This window comes from Geotrypetes seraphini, chromosome 15, assembly GCF_902459505.1.
Source record: "Geotrypetes seraphini chromosome 15, aGeoSer1.1, whole genome shotgun sequence".
Taxonomy (NCBI): Eukaryota; Metazoa; Chordata; class Amphibia; order Gymnophiona; family Dermophiidae; genus Geotrypetes; species Geotrypetes seraphini.
Genome location: NC_047098.1, coordinates 3,319,775 through 3,337,304, shown reverse-complemented (window position 1 = coordinate 3,337,304; position 17,530 = coordinate 3,319,775). Strand labels below are relative to the sequence as shown.

The window sequence follows — 17,530 nt, the reverse complement described above, 5'->3', positions numbered from 1 at the left end:
GTACGGCACTACTGTGTGAATGTTCAGGCGTGTCAGTACACGGTGTTCAGGGAGCGTATACTTGGGCGGCCCTTCGGGGGTCCCACCCATGAAGGTTACTGCTTTGATATATCCCATCAATGAGCTGTGCCAGTCTGGAGAGACACTTAAAGAAGGAGAAATTAGGTTCTTACCTGCTAATTTTCTTTCTTTTAGTCTATCCAGACCGGCACATCCCCCGCCCTGTCTGTCTTGTTTTTTCGGGATTCGTGTGAAGAGTGTTTTTTTTTTAAATTTTCTGTGGGATCTTGTGTTTTTGATAGGTTGGGGGAGATTAAAAGCCTTTGGCTCAGCTGGCGTAGCTGGCGAGCTGTGGGGATGTTTCTAAAGATCCTTCTCCTATTCAAGTTCCAACAGTATTTTCTATATATTTGTTGTTCCTCCTGTGGGGAGTGTTGCTGCTGTTTTAATTCACATTTATAAGTTTCTTAGTCTGCTTGGCTATTTGGCTGACTGGGGACTGCACAGCACACTTATACTACAGAAAAAAGTTTGTCTCAGTCTCCACCTGCTGGTCATGGTGAGCTGTTACCCATCAGTGAGCTGTGCTCGTCTGGAGAGACTAAAAGAAAGAAAATTAGCAGGTAAGAACCTAATTTCTCCTTCTGTTTGACCAAACCAGGATGTCACAGCTTCCTTGACGTCTTCATCACTTGAAAACCGCTGTCCATGGAGAGATTTCTTCAAAACTCAGAAAAGGAAATAATCCGAGGTAGATGGTTCAGCTGCTGAAACCCACATTCTCGGATGGCAGCCTGTGATTGTCATGACATGTGCACCAGCGCATTGTAAAGAAGTAGCATGCCTGCTGTGAATTTTCCTCATCTTTTCTCCTTGATTGACTTCCACAAAGCGATCATTGTGTTGGTGTAACTTTACCCAGTTATGGTTGTCTTAAGTGGCATGAATTCCAGAAGCAAAAGTCCTTCATCCTAGAAGAGAGTTGCCATGACTTTGCCTGCAGATTTTTCTGTTGTGAACTTTTTTGGGTTGGGAATGATTTGTGTTTCTACTGCATTGACTCCATTTTGAACTCAAGATCTCTGTGAAAGACCCAAGTCTCATCTCCAGTCACCAAACAATGAAAAAAATTCACTTGGTCTTCATGGAGCATTTCCAAGTTCTCCTGTCAGCACTGGAGCCTCGTGGCCTTCTGACATGGTGTCAGGATTCCTGGAACTCATTTTGCACTAACCTTGGATATGCCTAACTATGAATTATTTTCCAAGCCGTACCTGCCAAGATGCCCATTTCTTCAGCTATTTGGGAAAAACTTAATTTGTCTGGCAAAATTAAATCCTTGACTTTCTTGCAATTTCTGTGGAAGCTGCTTCCACAAGTCATCCAGTGTGAGGGCCATCTTCAATGGACTCTCTACCCCACTTAAACTGCTTGCTCCAAAATTTTACTTTGTAGGATGATGGAGCAGTCTCACCATAAACTTCAGTCATGTGTTTATGGATCTCCTTTTGGCTTTTTCCCTTTTTTGTGAGAAATGTTATCACTGAACGGTGTTCCAAATCTAGCAGTTTCTTACTTGATTCACACTAGTACTCTCTTGACATCCTGTATCTTGGAATGTTAGACTCACACTGAGCCACAACTGTGCATGAGTAACCTTGAGACATATAACACAGTCTTGAGTCAACATATTGCTGCTTTTTTTCATATTCAGGTAGATAAATTATTGAACGCCCCTTGTAAATCTACATAAATCTACAGTATTTTAACTACAGCAGAATTAATTGTTCCATAATTCTACAGAGATATTTAAATAGCTCCAAGGTGTAAACATATAGGAGGCAAGCCATGTTTAAAAGGAACAAGAGGTCATAGGATGAAATTGAAAGGGAATAGGCTCAATCTACAGATATACTTCTTCATGGATAGGCTTGTGGATGTGTGAACAGCCTCCCACTAGCAATGAGGACAGTATTATTGTAACAAGCAGCAGGTAAAAACCAGCATGGTCCATTTAGTCTGCCCAATGTGGAGGAGGAGCCTAATAGTTAGTGCAGCAGCCTGGGAAAATGGGTTTGATTCTGGTTAAAGTCACGTAACCCTCCATTGCCACAGCTACAAAATAAGTAGCTGGCCCACGAATAGGGAAAAATTGCAAATAATTTTTTGGGCCGGCTCTGATCCACCCCCACCTCCCTCCTGCATCTCCAGACCTTACCTGGTGGTCAAGCAGCGATGTGGGGCAGAAGCAATCTTCCTATGCTCCTGCCCTGTGCAAAGCCATCATCAAAATGACTGCCGTGAGTTCCCATTGTAGTCTCGAGACTACAATGGAAACTCATGGCAGCCATTTTGATGATGGCTCTGCATGGGGCAGGAGCGTCGGACGATCGATCCTGCCCTGCGTTGCCACTAGACCACCAGGTAAGGTCCGGGGAAGTTCGGGCATCCTGCAAAGAGAAGAAAAAAAAAATTGTGAATAATTAAATTCACAAGTAGGGAAACCGCAAATTTTCTATTGCTGCTAGAGACTAGAAGGCCAGTTTTAAAGTAACCGGGTTAGGAGGGAAATTGAGAGAAGGGGAAACCCTAGGCGGATAGAGAGAAGTAGAGAGAGATGTTGGATTGCAGACTGAAGAGGAGGGGAGATGATGGATAGGGAGCGATGTTGGAGCTTATGATGGAGGGGAGGAATAGAGAGTCTTCCCTCTTGCTTAGGCTCTCTTTTCTCCCTGCCAGCCAGCTTCTCCCCCCACCCCCCCATTTGTAATCTAGAAATTCTCAACCCAGCACTTGAGACTCACTAAGCCAATATACAAATTCATCTCATGCATATTCATTGTGGATATCTTGAAAACCAGACGGGCTTGGTGTATTCCGAGGACTGAGTTGAGAACCCATTCTCTAATCCCTTCCGGCCAGCGTCTCTTCTCTCTCCAGCACCCAAACCTCTGGACCTAGTGTTAAGAGTTAGAAGGGAATTAGAAAACTGAATGACTTGTCCCTTCCAAAACAGGAAATTGACATTAGAGGGGGTGGAACCAGAAGGTTGTTGCTTCCCATATGTTTAAAGATGCCTTTAATCTTTAAATCTTTCCCGTCTTATCATCATGAGTCCTCTTTGCTCCAGCATTCAGATGAGATTCCCCTTCCTCTTATTTTTCCCCTTTTTTGGATTACTTTACTATTTTAAGATGGATTTCCTACCTTCAACCCTTTTGTCCCAGTTAGTCCTGTTAGTCTTATGTTCATCACCCTTTTTAACTGTTTTTCTTGTTTAATTATTTTACAATGTAAAACCGCCTAGAAGTATGATAGGCGGTATATCAGATTTTTATTAAACGTGAAACTTGATTTTGCTACTGCAGCAGCAGTGGAGGTGGAGAAAGCAGTGGTTGGGGTTACGGGGTCAGGTGCTGCTTTCTGGCCATTGAGAAGTTAGTCAGCAGAGGACTTCTTCTGAGGATAGGGAGATAGGATGAGACACACAGGTGCACGAGAAAGAGAGAGAGAAGATTAAGTAGGGAAGGGAGAGGGGGAGGATACTGACCAGGCTGCCTCCTACTTCTTTCAGCTTTCTATCCCATCTTCTTATTCTTTTTTTTTTTCATCCTTAGGGGTGGGGTCTGAGAGCATATGTCAAGAAAAGTAAAGTACAAATGTTAGTGTGTGTGTATGTATGTATGTGTGTATATATATATATATATATATATATATAAAATTTATTTTTATTTTTTTATTTTCTTATTCTTTTAGGCAATAGAATTAAATTGGATTGAAAAAAAATTGTTCTTAAAATATGATGCCTGCATGCACCATCTTTCCCCTCATCCTCTCCCTCAGTTCAGTTTCTCTGTCGCCTTCCCCTCTCCCACTGCACCACTTGCATGCACCATCTTTCCCCTCATCCTCTCCCTCAGTTCAGTTTCTCTGTCGCCTTCCCCTCTCCCACTGCACCGCCTGCATGCACCATCTTTCCCTTCATCCTCTCCCTCAGTTCAGTTTCTCTGTCGCCTTCCCCTCTCCCACTGCACCAGCATCTCACTAACTCACTCCCCCCCATTGCACTTCTTCCTATCTATCTGTCTTTCCATCCCTTCCCCATCATACCTCTTCTTCTCTGTCCCTCCCCAGCCCAACACAGAAGCAGGTTTCACTTCTGAGCTCAGGAAACTCTCTCCAACCCCCTTCCACCCACGCGCTTGCTTGCAAGTGCCAGTGTCTCTCCTCCTTCCTGTGGTCCTTCTGCCACCATTAGTAGCCTGCCAGTACTTGCACCTCAGTGAGTAGAACAGGACTGCCTGAGGGCCTCAGCCTTCTCTGTGACGTGTCCCACCCTCGTAAAACAGGAAGTTACATAAGAGGAGGGCAGGATGCATCACAGAGATGGTGAAGGCCCTGAACAGCCCTGCTTTACTTGTTGAGGTGGTGGCAGAAGGACTGTGGGAAGGAGAGACGCTGGCACCTGCACATAAACACAGGGAGAGGGGGATGGAAGGGGGGTTAGAGAGGGTGGTTTGCTGAATCCAGGGAGTTGGGAGGGGGGCTTATTTAAACTTAGGTCACGCTTGCAGCTGGGGAGGATTAGCAACCCCAAGTCTCTTATACAAGACACCTATGGAGATGCAGAAGATCTATTTTGTTGAAATTTTATATTGATATTCATTCCCAGGACTTTCATGTGCTTACTTTTGGCCTAGCTTTGAGAAACTTCCCAGTGCCCTAGAATTCACCAAATTCCTTCTATTTGTTTTAAAAGATTATACCAGTATTTGTTGATTCAAAAGTTTTACTTTTTGCATGAGGTCCACTATCTGTCTTCTCATTTCCTCTGAAATTTCCCCACCTGAGCACAGTGTATTGAAGCACCTTCTTGTCCAGTTTGTCTGTCTTGACTAGATTGTAAACTCTCTTGAGCAGGGACTGTCTCTTCTATGTTTTGATGTATAGTGTTGTGTATATTTAGTACATAGTGCTATAGAAATGATTAGTAGTAGTAGTAGTGATGGTGAGGAATAATGAATCCATCTGACTCTTCTTTTTTTTAATTGGTCCTGAAATTCTTCATATTTAGAAAAGCCACATTTCATGGCCATAAGATCTACTAACTCAGGCTTTTAGCAGGATATACTGAACTTTGCATTCTCAGGTTATAGTTCTGAGAATGGGTTTCTTTGAAGTGGAGAGTTTACAAGATTGGTGAAACTTTTAGTTTAAAAGAATCATTACAGAGTAAAAATACTTCTTAGCTGCTGCTTAGCCTTCTTGGATTTTATTTATTTCTTGGGATCTAGTAACTATGTTTATGAAGAAAATACCTAAAGCGTTATAGAGCTTGACATAAAATTTATAAAACACTATAATATTAGTAAGATGAGCAAACACAAGGATGCAGTGAGGTAAACTTGTAGATGTCCGCATGTCACTACTGCCTTATGTAATGTTGATACTGGAAAGGTAGAGAGCTGCAGAGACCTTACGTGATAAATCAGTAAATATCACTACAACTGGGAATTCCTCCCCATTATTGGAACTTCTAATTCAGTGTTTCTCCAGTTCTTCAAACCCAAGCTCCTCCCCAGACCCCACATCCGTAATAACAGTACGGATCATAACTCAATTTCTTCCATCCATTTTTCATATACACACAATATAACCACAAAACTAAACACAAAAGCAAACTATATGCAGAGAAAATGTTAATTATCATTTATATTCTTTTTTTCCCCAAAGAGGTCAAAGCAGATGACTTTAAAATATGCAATGAGTAACAACTATAGAAAAATAGACCAATATAGAGCAAAACATAGACAGCAGATATAAATTCACAAAATGGACACATTTTGATCACTAAATTGAAAATAAAATGATTTTTCCTACCTTTGTTGTCTGATGATTTCATGAGTTTCTGATTGCATTTCCTTCTGACTGTGCATCCAATATTTCTCTTTCTGCTTTCTGCACGCTTCTTCTCCTCCAGACCCCATTTCATTTCCCAACCAACCTCTCTCTGTCCCTCCATGAGTCCTTCTCTCCACCCCTATTGGCAATATGTCTCCCTCGCTGACCATCTGTCTTGAGAGATCCAGGCATCTCTCCCACCCCTCTACTGCCACATCCAACATTTCTCCCTTTCATTCCCCAGATCATGTACAGCATTTTTCACCACTGCCCACCAGCCCCAATGCCCATTTCTCCTTCTATCACCCCCTCTCCAGCATAATGCCACATTTCTCCCTCCATCACTATGCCCAGCATTCCTCCCCCTTGCATCCCCTTCAATCTGCCCTCTCCACCACCATATCCAACATTTCTCCCTCTCATCCTTCTATTCCCCATGCATCTCTACCTCACTCCTCTCTCTATGCCCAATTTTCCTTTCTTCTTTTCTGCATATGCAGCATCTCTCACTCACACACTCATCATGCCCATCAATTCTCCCTTTCTATTCCCTCTGTCCTATGTCCCAAGTTAGTGCCTCCTTCCCTTCTGTGTCCTATGTTCATACCCCTTCTGTGTCGAGTTCGTGCTCCCTCCCTGCCTTCCAGCTTTGTCCGAAAATTAAATTGCACACTGGGGATCTCTGCCTGCACCCCCTCCCCTGAAGCAGATCTGTCCACAGAAGCTACAGATGCCACCAGGAATCCCTGCCCGCCTGCCTGCACATACCCTGCTGAAGCTGCTGCCGGGGATCCCTCCCTGCCTGTCTTCCTGGTCGCACCCCCCCCACCCCCCCCAAAGCCGTCACTGTTACTTTGTTGGAGCCGGACTGGCTCCCTACTCCCCCAGCAGCACTCCATGCAGGGACACAGAATTGACGTCGGAGGGAAGGCTCGTGGGCCAGCCACGTGCATGTGAATCACTAAACGCATCATCCCTGCACGGAGCTGAAACCTGCAAACCAATGTCAGTCTAGTAGCATCAATTGGCTCTGAGTCAAACCTAGGAGAGTTTTGTTGAAGAGAGAAGCTCCTGAGTCCCATGAGGCCCCTAACCAATGTTGTAATCTATGCTAAATAACCCTCCAGTAAGCTTTTTTGTAGTTCCACCAGATGGTACCCATTGTACAAGTGTCCCCACAATGCCTTCAGCACTCAAAAATATCTGAGGGACGTCCAGGAGGTGTAAGGTACCGCCAGTATAGAACCTTAACCCCATTTTCCTTTATGTTAACAGCTAGCGAATTCTTAGCCAAGGTCTTTCCCAATGTATCCCACTCATGCTTCTGATATTGAACCCCCCTAATTCATATGTAGGCGATAAGGCCACCAGCCTTTTCTCAAATATTTATAAAGACAAGAAATAAGCCCTTTGGCACTCAAAATGACTTCACATGTATGTTCTAGGAAAATGTGTCAGCTGAATGTATGCTTAGGGCATCTTCAAACTGCTGTCCCCAAGCAGATAAGTCCTTAGACTCCCAACATGTAATCCTGGGGGAATGGAGCATGACATAAAAGATGATAGCCGCTAGACAAAGGGAGTCCAAATAATGAAAAGTAGACCGTATGGAGGGACACACATCCAAGGGCAACCCTTGCAGACAGTGAGGAAGCCACATTAAGGGCTCCTTTTACGAAGCTGCGTTAGCGGTTTAACACGCTAGCCGCTACCGCCTCCTCTTGAGCAGGCGGTAGTTTTTTGTCTAGGGCAGGGGTTAGCGCGTGATAAAATGTTGCGTGCGATAATGCTGCTAACACGGCTTTGTAAAAGGGGCCCTAAATGCTGTAACTTCTTGGGGCTCAAATACACCTATTTAAGTTGAACCCAACATTTATATGGGTAGCCTCTCAAATATGAATTTTCCCATGACGGCCTGTATTGTTAGATGGAAGAAATGTTATATGTGCATTCTAAGTGACTTTCATATGGATTGCAAATATCAGTTATATTGTAAGTGAAGTCCCACAAATCTGAACCGTGTTAGACCTGTAATTGGCATTCACCAGCTGGTTACTTGATCTTGTCTTTGGTTTAAAGGTCATTACTGTAGGCCTATCCAAATAATGATGCAGTGACAGAGTAATATAGTAAATGACGGCAGATAAAGACCATAAAGGCCCAGTGGAGGTTCTTCCACTTTGGGTAAGTGTATGCAACCCAACACCACCAGCTCTCCCTTCCCTATGTCTTTTCCTGATTCTAGTTTTGCTTCTTTGCTTTCCAAATCTGTTCCTACATTGGTGGTGTCTAACCTCGCCACTAGTTTCAGTTCTATCAAAGGCTATCCCGAGATTAATATGGAGTTATTGGCTGAATGGCTCATAGGCACTATTTGGTGTTCACATTTCTCATTTAATAGTGAGATGTAACAACATGGAAAAAACTGAGTGCTTCATTGCCATTAAGTTTTTTTGTTGTCATACTGCACTATTTCTACAGTTTTTCAAGTAAATTTACTGCTTTTGCAAAGGGCTGATTTGTGACACCAAAACATAAAAATTAGATACGGCTCTGCCATGACACGAGTCTTGCAAAAAACCTTATGATATGCATAAATTCTGGATTACAAATGAAACCTAGTTTCTGTATTAATTCCTGTTTTTGATGTTCCTCTTCTAGAAGAGAAGCCAAACCAGGATCCAGTATTGAAGTCTCCTTCTCCAGTCCTCAGGCCACAACTTAGTACAGAAGAAAAGGATCAGACAGACCAGATACCTGTAGCTGCCTGTTTGGAAACTAAGCCAGAACCTCCTCTTCCTGCAGCAGTTGTACCTGACAGCACCACTGTGGCATCCACCACTATTGCTCCTGCAGTTGCTGGTCTTGTAGCTCTTATTGCTGTTCCTAGGAAACCTGCTTTCCCAATAGATTCTGTGGAGAGATGTGATTTCACTGCTCCAAAAGAGGAGAAAACACTTCCCCTTGAGCCTGTGCCCTGCATGGAGCTACTGCAGCCGATTGTAGCAGATGAGCCGAAAGCAGATATATGCAAGGAGCCAATTGTTTTTTCATCTAGTGATAGTTTAGTAACTCTTAGCCCTAATCTAATTAAAGAAGTGAATGGTTTAAGTGATCAAGACATTGCAATGGACAATGTACTAGAAATAGTTGTACCAGAGGATATGTCCTTGACTGTTAAAACCGAAGTTTTAGAAGTTCCCCCAACAGAAATGACTATGGAGAACGCGCCATCTTCCATTACGTTTCCTACCCCACCCTCGGGTTCTCCGTCTCCACCTCCTCATTCTCCTTCTCCACCTCCTGTTCCTGCTGCTAATATTATCACTATAACTCCATCACCCTCTCCTCCTCCTGTTCAGGAGGATTTAGAAGAGGAGAGGAGCATAAGAACTTCCCTCGGTGATGATAAAGAGGTTGAAAAGGCATCAGATCTCAAAGCAGAAAGACAACCAGAGGAGAGCATGGTGCCTCAGATCTTGAAATCAAGGAAGAGTCCTGTACAAGGTAAGCCCACTTCCAACAGTGTCACTTGTCAAAGTTACACAGCTGTTAATTTCTTGGCCCCATCCTAGAAAGTACAGCCAGAAAGGCCTCGATATTTGCACTCTACTATATAGTTAGAAGGACTCTTTACTTAGAAATTTGAGAGTTTTAAAGCTGAATGGTTCTTGCAGGTTAAGTCCAAAATTATATCAGCTGCCTCTGGTTTACATGTAAGTATTTTAGAGTGGCATTCTAGCTTTATAATAGAGCACTGGAAAAGAGTTTATAAGACAATACAGAAGATCTGGTATCCATTAAATTTAGGAAATGAGATCTGCTATAAAAGGCATTGCTAAACAGTTTGGAGAAAGTTTTCAAACTCGATCTGCATACACTTTGCTCGTGTTTTCTGTGCTGGTGAAGGTTTCAATGGAAACCAACTTGCATCAACATGAAAATACAATATGTGCATGTTGTCTTCCTTCAAGCTAAACTTACCATGGAGGGAAGGCTGTTTTCAGACAAACATATCTGGGTAAATGACTTTGTAAACTGCCCTTGTTAGCATTAGATAGTATTCCTCTTTGGCTACTCCAGACCTGTCCAGACACTTATGCTTGGGTTATGCACACCTACCAGCAAATGGAGATGAATAAAATCCCTGTACTGCTAATAGCCAACCAGTATTGTTCTCAGTCTTCAGCAGATGGTAGATGTGCAGTTTGATTCTGATAGACCTGTTTAAAAAAGTGAAAAAAGTGTTGTAATTTCAGCTTCCAATGCAATATGTGTGTCATTCTGGACAAGTGGGTAATCTCCCCATGGCCATGAGCCTTTGCAGAAGGAATCACTTAGGCTTCTTTAAAATATGAAAGTATGCATCCTTATCGGGTATTCTCATATCATTGTTTATCCTTTAAAAGTAAATCTCAATTGGCATACAGTGCTCTTAAGTATGCTTTGTGAATGACTGATTGTGGATAGCCCCTATTTAATAACTTTAATTTTAAATTGTCCGCCTCTTTTCTGAATTCTACCTGACTTGTACAAATTGACCAATCGGTAACAATGTTTTCAGCTTATTAGGATGGCAGCAGCAAGAGGGGTTCTATCCAGTCTTTGGCACTGAGTGTCATATGTATGATTTTCTCACAGTTGGTGAGAAGTTATATATGTGTGCTCGCTGCTAGGAATGATTGAAAAAGGGATGGTTAACAATACTAAGAATGTTATAATGCCTGTGTATTGCTCCATGGTGCAACCTCACCTGGAATATTGTGTTCAATTCTGATCTCCTTATCTCAAGAAAGAGCGGCACTAGACAGGTTCAAAGAAGAGTGACCAAGATGATAAAGGGGTTGGAACTCTTCTCGTATGAGGAAAAACTATAAAGGTTAGGGCTCATCATTTGCAATGTCTTTCAAAAACTGGTCCATCGTTGGCAGAAATGTGATGAAAAAGTAATATCGAGGATTATTACACTAAATTAATTTAAACAAAAGATACAGAGGTGGAAGTATTAGTTTTCATTTAACTATGTGAGAGGTTTGTAGGCAAGCTCATTGTAGATGTCCTGTAAACCTGACCAGGGTGCGGAGCCTCCCCAGGTGTCAATAATTGGGCGCTTCAAGTGCTGTAAATTGTCACACAGAGTAGAAGAATTGTGGTAGAATCCCAAATAAGCAAAGAGGAGAAATTTCAATGTGCCTCAGGCTGAGAAATAAAGTTTGCTAATCATCCATTGAATGTCTTAACTGCATAGAAACAGCTTCTTTTCATCTTTAACATTTATGATAATGTACTATAACCTAGGACATCTGTTTTGTAGTAACATCATGAAAGGAGCATTTTGATTAATGGTTAAAGCAGCAGTGCCCTAGTCAGCCTGTCCCAGCATCATTTGATATTGACAGATAATGATCTTCAATTTACATTGCAGTCCTACCAACTATAACTGCACCAAAGATGTGGAAGAAACCAAAAGATGGAATTCGAGGCACAGAGGATGTGTTGGAAGTGGAGAGCGAGGTAAGACAAAACAGTTTTCTCATATGGAGATTTGAAAGTGGACGTTCCATTGGCAGTGACTTGGACAGAAAGATGTAAATTTATCATCATTGGTGGGAAATACTTCAAGTTAGGGGGTTCTTTGCAAGATACACCTGAGCTGATTTTTGTTTGTTTTGTTTTTAATCAATCTGTACATATTTGGAATAGTCTTCCATTAGAAGTCAAGAAAGAATTGTCTAATAGTCTTAACAAATTTATAACAATGTAAGACTTTATATTTTTTTAAGATATTGTTATTCCCAAAGCTGTTTTGGCATCTTATACCTCTTAGGGCTTTTGTTGGAATAGATGGTTAATAAAAACCAGGATTAATTTAGTTCAGATTAGATAAAAGGCTTCAGAGTACAATCAGGAGCAAAACTTATATTTTGGACTCTAAATCAAAGAGATAAGGAATATGGGTTGATTGTGTGGTGTTAAAGGGGCTTCGAGAAATGTTGTGGGGAGAATGAAAATGGTGAATGAGAGCGGCAGGAGTGAAGGGAATTTGCTAGGTGGAAGGATAAGCAAAAAAGGAAGTGTTGGCAATTTTAATCTTGGAGTTCAGCCAAATGGATTGATGTAATGATTTAGAAATTGGAATAGGTGTCAAATTACTAATATAACGTAAAGTTTTCCAGGTATCAACCAATATTTTATTCTCTTTATATCTTCTAGGTATTTTTATACTAATCAAATGCACCAGATGTATAGGAAACAGGAGTCGCCATTCTAAATATAACCAGTCTGGGACATTCTCCATGAGCTCTGGGAGGATCCAATACATACCCTGATGTAGAATATAGGCTTGATGATACCTCCAAACTCACTGTTCTATTATAATGAAGAAATTTGAAAAATTAGTTCGGTGTCAATATGAGCATAACCCTGGGAGTCATTTTAAGTGTAGTGGGAGAGAAAAAGTTGGCAGCAGGGTTCCCATTCCAGTGGCCTAAAGGGGTAAAAAAGAGATCTTGCAGTTCTTGGTGGAGGGAGGGTAGCCATTTTCAAAATGAGTAGAATAATAAAAATAAGTCTAGGTAGAATAAACATGACTGATGCGTTTTTAGAAAAGCCAGAAAAAAATCTTTTTAAATGGAGGGGGAGAGTCCTAGGGTAGTGAGGGAAATTCTGCAACAAAAGCGAATGGAGGAGGGACTTACCTAATCTTTCCTGGTATATTACATAGCAGCGTAGTGCAAACATTTTGTTGGAGTGGGAGTTTGGTTGCTCCAGTGGAACTGCAGATATGAAGGTCTGATAGACAAAAAAGGAAAACCATATCCAGCCCTGATTCTGGATATCCAAGGTAGATGTGAGTTAATGAGGTGTCAAAATCAATAATTGGAGTTAATTAGCAACGATTTGCCTTTGTGCATTCATCTGCCCTCATTGCTATTCTACAGGGTGGTCAAAAGTAGATATACAGTATTTCTTCATTATTTCTTTTTATTGTACAGGTATTGAATAGGTATAATACAGTACTAAACAATAATGAAGTAAAATTGAAATGATGTAACTGATGCAAAATCTTCACACAAATGTTATTCCTGACATCTGTCAAATAAAAAGAAATAATGAATAAATACTGTGTACCAACTTTGGGCCTAAATTTCATAGTTTGCAACTGAAAAGGGGCCTAGCTGTGGGAAGAGGATGGATAGATCAGGAGGGCATTCCCAGAAGTTAGGCACAGTGTTACAGAATAATGTCATTTCTGTTATACCACACTATTTGTATAGCTTCATTTCATGAAAATACTATCTGATTTATGGTCCAATCCCCATGTATCATAAGAATTGCCGCTGCTGAGTCAGACCAGTGGTCCATCGTGCCCAGAAGTCCGTTCCCATGGTGGGCCCTAGGTCAAAGACCAACGCCCTACCTGTGTACTTTCCGGTTCAGCAGGAACTTGTCCAACTTTGTGTTGAATCCCTGGAGGGTGTTTTCCCCTATAACAGCCTCCGGAAGAGCGTTCCAGTTTTCCACGTTTGTACGGAATTGATCCCCTTTTAACTTTTAGAGAATGCCCTCACGTACGGAATCTATCTAAATTTGTCATCAGAATAAGAATAAATTTGAAGAATGCTTTGGTGCCAGCCACTGAACAGAAAGTGCACAGGTAACTTAAGATGCCTGTTCAGTAACAATTGTGGGGATATATTAGTCTGGCTTCCATTGTCCAACAGAGAGATTTTAGCTCTTCTGTTGTTCCAGTAGGGTGAACCAGTTGCTTGATTGTTCTAGAATATGTTGGATTACGGAAATTCTGTTATTAATGCTGTTTTCTTTCCTTGGGAAAGAGAGTTAACTTTTGTATTCAACTTTATTTGTTTATACTTCAGCCTAAAGTGGAAGAAGAGTTTTCAAGTGACAAAGTGCTTGAATCTGAGCAGGATAACTTGAGCCATGGTTTTCACCCAGAAAAAGACATTTCTGATGTTAAAAAAACAAAGGCTGTGGAAGAGAATGAAGAGCAGGAAGCAGAGCCTGTACATAATGGCACAGAAAACCTTTTTGAAGGTGAAGGAGCAGATGCTAACTCTGGCTCCACAGAGGGCTCAGAGGATGGGCTGACGTTCCAGTATAAACCAGGTAAATCCTGTCTACCTCATAACTGCTGTACCTCGGCTGACATCTAGCTATGAAGTAGAGAATGACACAAGGGAACTCATTTTCCCATCCCGGCGAGTTTGTTTCCTGCAAGCTCTGTCCTTATCTGCACAAGCCTCAAACACTTTAAAATCATAAGCGTTTGAGGCTTGTGCAGTTAAGGCAGAGCTTACAGGGGCGGGATGGGGAAAAATTTGTCCCCGTGTCATTCTCTACTATGAAGCATTAAAGTTTGAGGATATTCCCAGGCTGACTGATAAACACAAGGCATGCCAACTCATGGGTCACATTGTTGCCACGATTCAAGCACCCCAATTCCTATAATGGCATCTGGATGCCAAGATTCTGTTCTAGAATATGAATGTAAATCAACATTGAGTCATCTAAAGGTAGGAGCCATTATTGGCACCTAATTGTGCCCTGAAATGGGTGGAACTTATAGTGGTCAATGCCTGGTATATATCTGTTGTGGAATAGTCCCTAGCACTGGACTTGCAGAAATGACAACTTCTGTGCCCAGTCAAGTTTGTGTGCTTTATCAACAACTTTTGCATGTCTCTTCGGCTCATGTTTCTTCTTTTTTTCCTTTGGATTTCTTTGAGCTGATCGCGAGGCTTTTGGTGCTGCAGAAGCTCCCAGTTGTTCAGGACATCTGTGGCTGCGAGAAGACACAGATGCTCAAGGGAGAGGACTGTAGTCAGCAGACACCGGTTTTGCAGGATTTCTGTGTGGCCAGCCTGCACATACATTTTGGAGGCTCAGTGACCATTCCCTTGGGAGCAGCTTGCCCCAAGTTTCATCTACAGTGGGCTTGAATGCAGGATGTGCAGCCCTCGTGGCAGTATTTAACTTGGATCGGGGCCCAAGTGCATTCCTCCTCCCCCTCCCCCCCACAGCATCACGCGGGTCCCAGTTGGGTGACTGATGTCTGGACAACTGTCTGAAGAAATAGGACATCTGGATGGATTCAGGTTTGACTGAAACAGTAGTCTTCTCATATCTCTGCCAAAAGATCCTACAAAGTTCAAAAGTTAGATGATTGCTTGACTCTCTGGCAAACAAAATGTGGAGTCCCACAAGGATCACCACAGTTAACTTTTCTCTTTAACATCTACGAAGTAGATTTATAACAAACTGGAGAAAATATTTATTCACACAATGTAACTCTGGAATTCATTGCCAGAGAATGTGGTGAAATCAGCAGTGTTTTAAAAAGGCTTGAATAATTTCTTAAGACATCCATACGAAACAATCCCGTGTCATTCTTTAGTGTTTATCTTAACCTCTGCCCTTCTACACTAGCATTCTTCAATTCAAGGCTTGAGGGTCAGTGGCTTGGCCCATTCATACTCGAATTCTTCCTTCTCTCCTCAAAGAATGACATGGGGATGCTTTCCTGCAGTTTTCCGCAGGGACGGGAACGTTGATGAATTTTGTCACCGTGTCATCCTCTAGTCTAGTGTTTTTCGAGATGTTGCCTGGTGTGCCGTACGGTGCAGACACTGATTAGGCCTCAGGCCGGGTCCCGCACGCGCTCCCATGAGACTCCCCCGGTCCCCGCTGCTGTTCAGTTTCGATCTTCTGCTCTGACGCAACCGGAAACAGGAAGTTGCAGAAGATTGAACACTGAGCAGCCGCACGTGCGCGGCTCTTTGGGAAAGCGTGCATGTCGCCGAAAAACAAAACCTACAAACTAAGGTGAGGCGAAGGGAGAGAGCTGGCTAAACAGTAGGATCGATTGGGCAGGCGAGTGGTGGCTGCGGGGACCGTGCGATCGCTCGTGTTCCCGGCTCAAATTGGAAGGAGGGAGTGAAAGGGAAAAGGATTCTGGGCCAAGGGGATGAAGACGGAAAGAAAAACCCACAGCAGGAAAGAAAGGGAAGGACAGGCAGGTGAGCCAGATGCTAGAAGCAAGGGGGGGGAGGGGAAGAAAGAGGGAAAAAAGCTAGATGGGGTTGAAAAGAAGAGACACACTGGTATGGAAGAGGAAGATAGGGGAAATCTGGACACAGGAAGGTAACAGAAAGAGGGGAAATTATGTGCATGGGGCATAGGGACAGAGACATAAAGGGGACATGCCATGGGGATGGTATATGGACACAGGGGGGGCAATGACAGATACATAGGGGAGATATTAGAAATGGAGAAAATAGGAGCACAGAAGCGAGATGGTTTGTGGGGATGGGACACGGACCGAGCTCGCAGGCTCCAGTGGCTTGCACAAATTACATTGCAAAGTGCCATGAAAATAAGAGGGAGGAAGGTAGATAGATAAGCCACGTGAGAGGAGCTGAAGGGTGGTAGAAAGGAACAGATGGTAAAGGAGGGAGGGAAGGGTGGTGGTGGAAAGGAATAGGACAGACATTGAAGGAGGGTGGAGAGGAACAGACCCTGAAGGGAAATGTGGAAGACAGAGTGGGAAGAAGACAGATGCCAGACTCTGGGGGAGCGGAGGGAAGAAGATGGGTGCTAGACCAATTGGGGGGGGGGGTGAAGGGAGAGGCACAGTAACAGCAAATGGAAGACGCAGAGAGAAGACACACAGTGGATGGAAGGAATTGAATGAGACGATGTGGAAAGCAGAAACCAGACAACAAAGGTAGAAAAAAAAAATTCTATTTATTTATTTATTTTTTGCTTTAGGATAAAATAGTATATTAGTTGTGTTGATAAAAATTTATAAACAAAGCCCTGCCAGCTGAACATCTCTTTCTCTAGTTCAGCAGCAGGAACTTTGATTTATAAGAAAGGAATAAGCTAAATATTACAGTACTAAGGCTTATATGGATGCAGCGGGGACGGTGACGGGGCGGTGAATGGGATGGCAGTGGCGGTGACGGGGCGGTGAAAGGGATGGCGGTGACGGTGACGGGGCGGTGAAGGGAACGGCGGTGCAGAGGATGGTGGGCCGGTGACGGGGCGGTGACGGTGACGGGGCAGTGAAAGGGATGGCGGTGACGGTGACGGGGCGGTGAAGGGAACGGCTGTTGACGAAGAGCTACGTGTGTGTCTTTCTTCGATTCCAGCCAGAATATCAGCTTTGTGTTCAGCCAAACAGGCCCAGGTTTCGCACTGAATAAAGTATTTTATAATTTTTCACTATTCTGTTTACTTAATATTTCATAATAAAGTAATTATAAAATACTTTCTTTGTGTTTATTTGATTCCTATTCAAGAGAATTACTTTATATATAGTCAATATAGGCACAGAGTTAAATTTTTTAACATTTTCTAATGGTGGTGTGCCTCGTGATTTTTTTCATGAAACAAGTGTGCCTTTGCCCAAAAAAGGTTGAAAAACACTGCTCTAGTCCATAGGTCATTATTGAGATGGCTTGGGGAAAGCCACTGCTTTTTCTTAGGATAAAATCTGTTTTGCTTCTTGGTGCTTGAGACCTGGGTTGGACTTTCAGTCTGTCCCAGTATGACAATTCTTATGTTCTTATCTCCATGAGACAATTGGGTCATAACCCTGTCATAT

At 42.7% G+C, this 17,530-nt stretch overlaps 1 protein-coding gene across 8 annotated transcripts in view; it reads left to right on the top strand.

Moving 5' to 3' along the window:
* Positions 1–17,530, top strand: part of EIF4G3 (eukaryotic translation initiation factor 4 gamma 3) — a 298,034-nt gene that overhangs the window by 178,264 nt on the left and 102,240 nt on the right. For all 8 annotated transcript variants that reach the window (XM_033921697.1, XM_033921695.1, XM_033921696.1 and 5 more), the window contains 3 exons: positions 8,563–9,408; positions 11,327–11,415; positions 13,782–14,031. In XM_033921697.1, the coding sequence (XP_033777588.1) occupies positions 8,563–9,408; positions 11,327–11,415; positions 13,782–14,031 (1,185 nt within the window). The remainder of the gene's footprint in view (positions 1–8,562; positions 9,409–11,326; positions 11,416–13,781; positions 14,032–17,530) is intronic.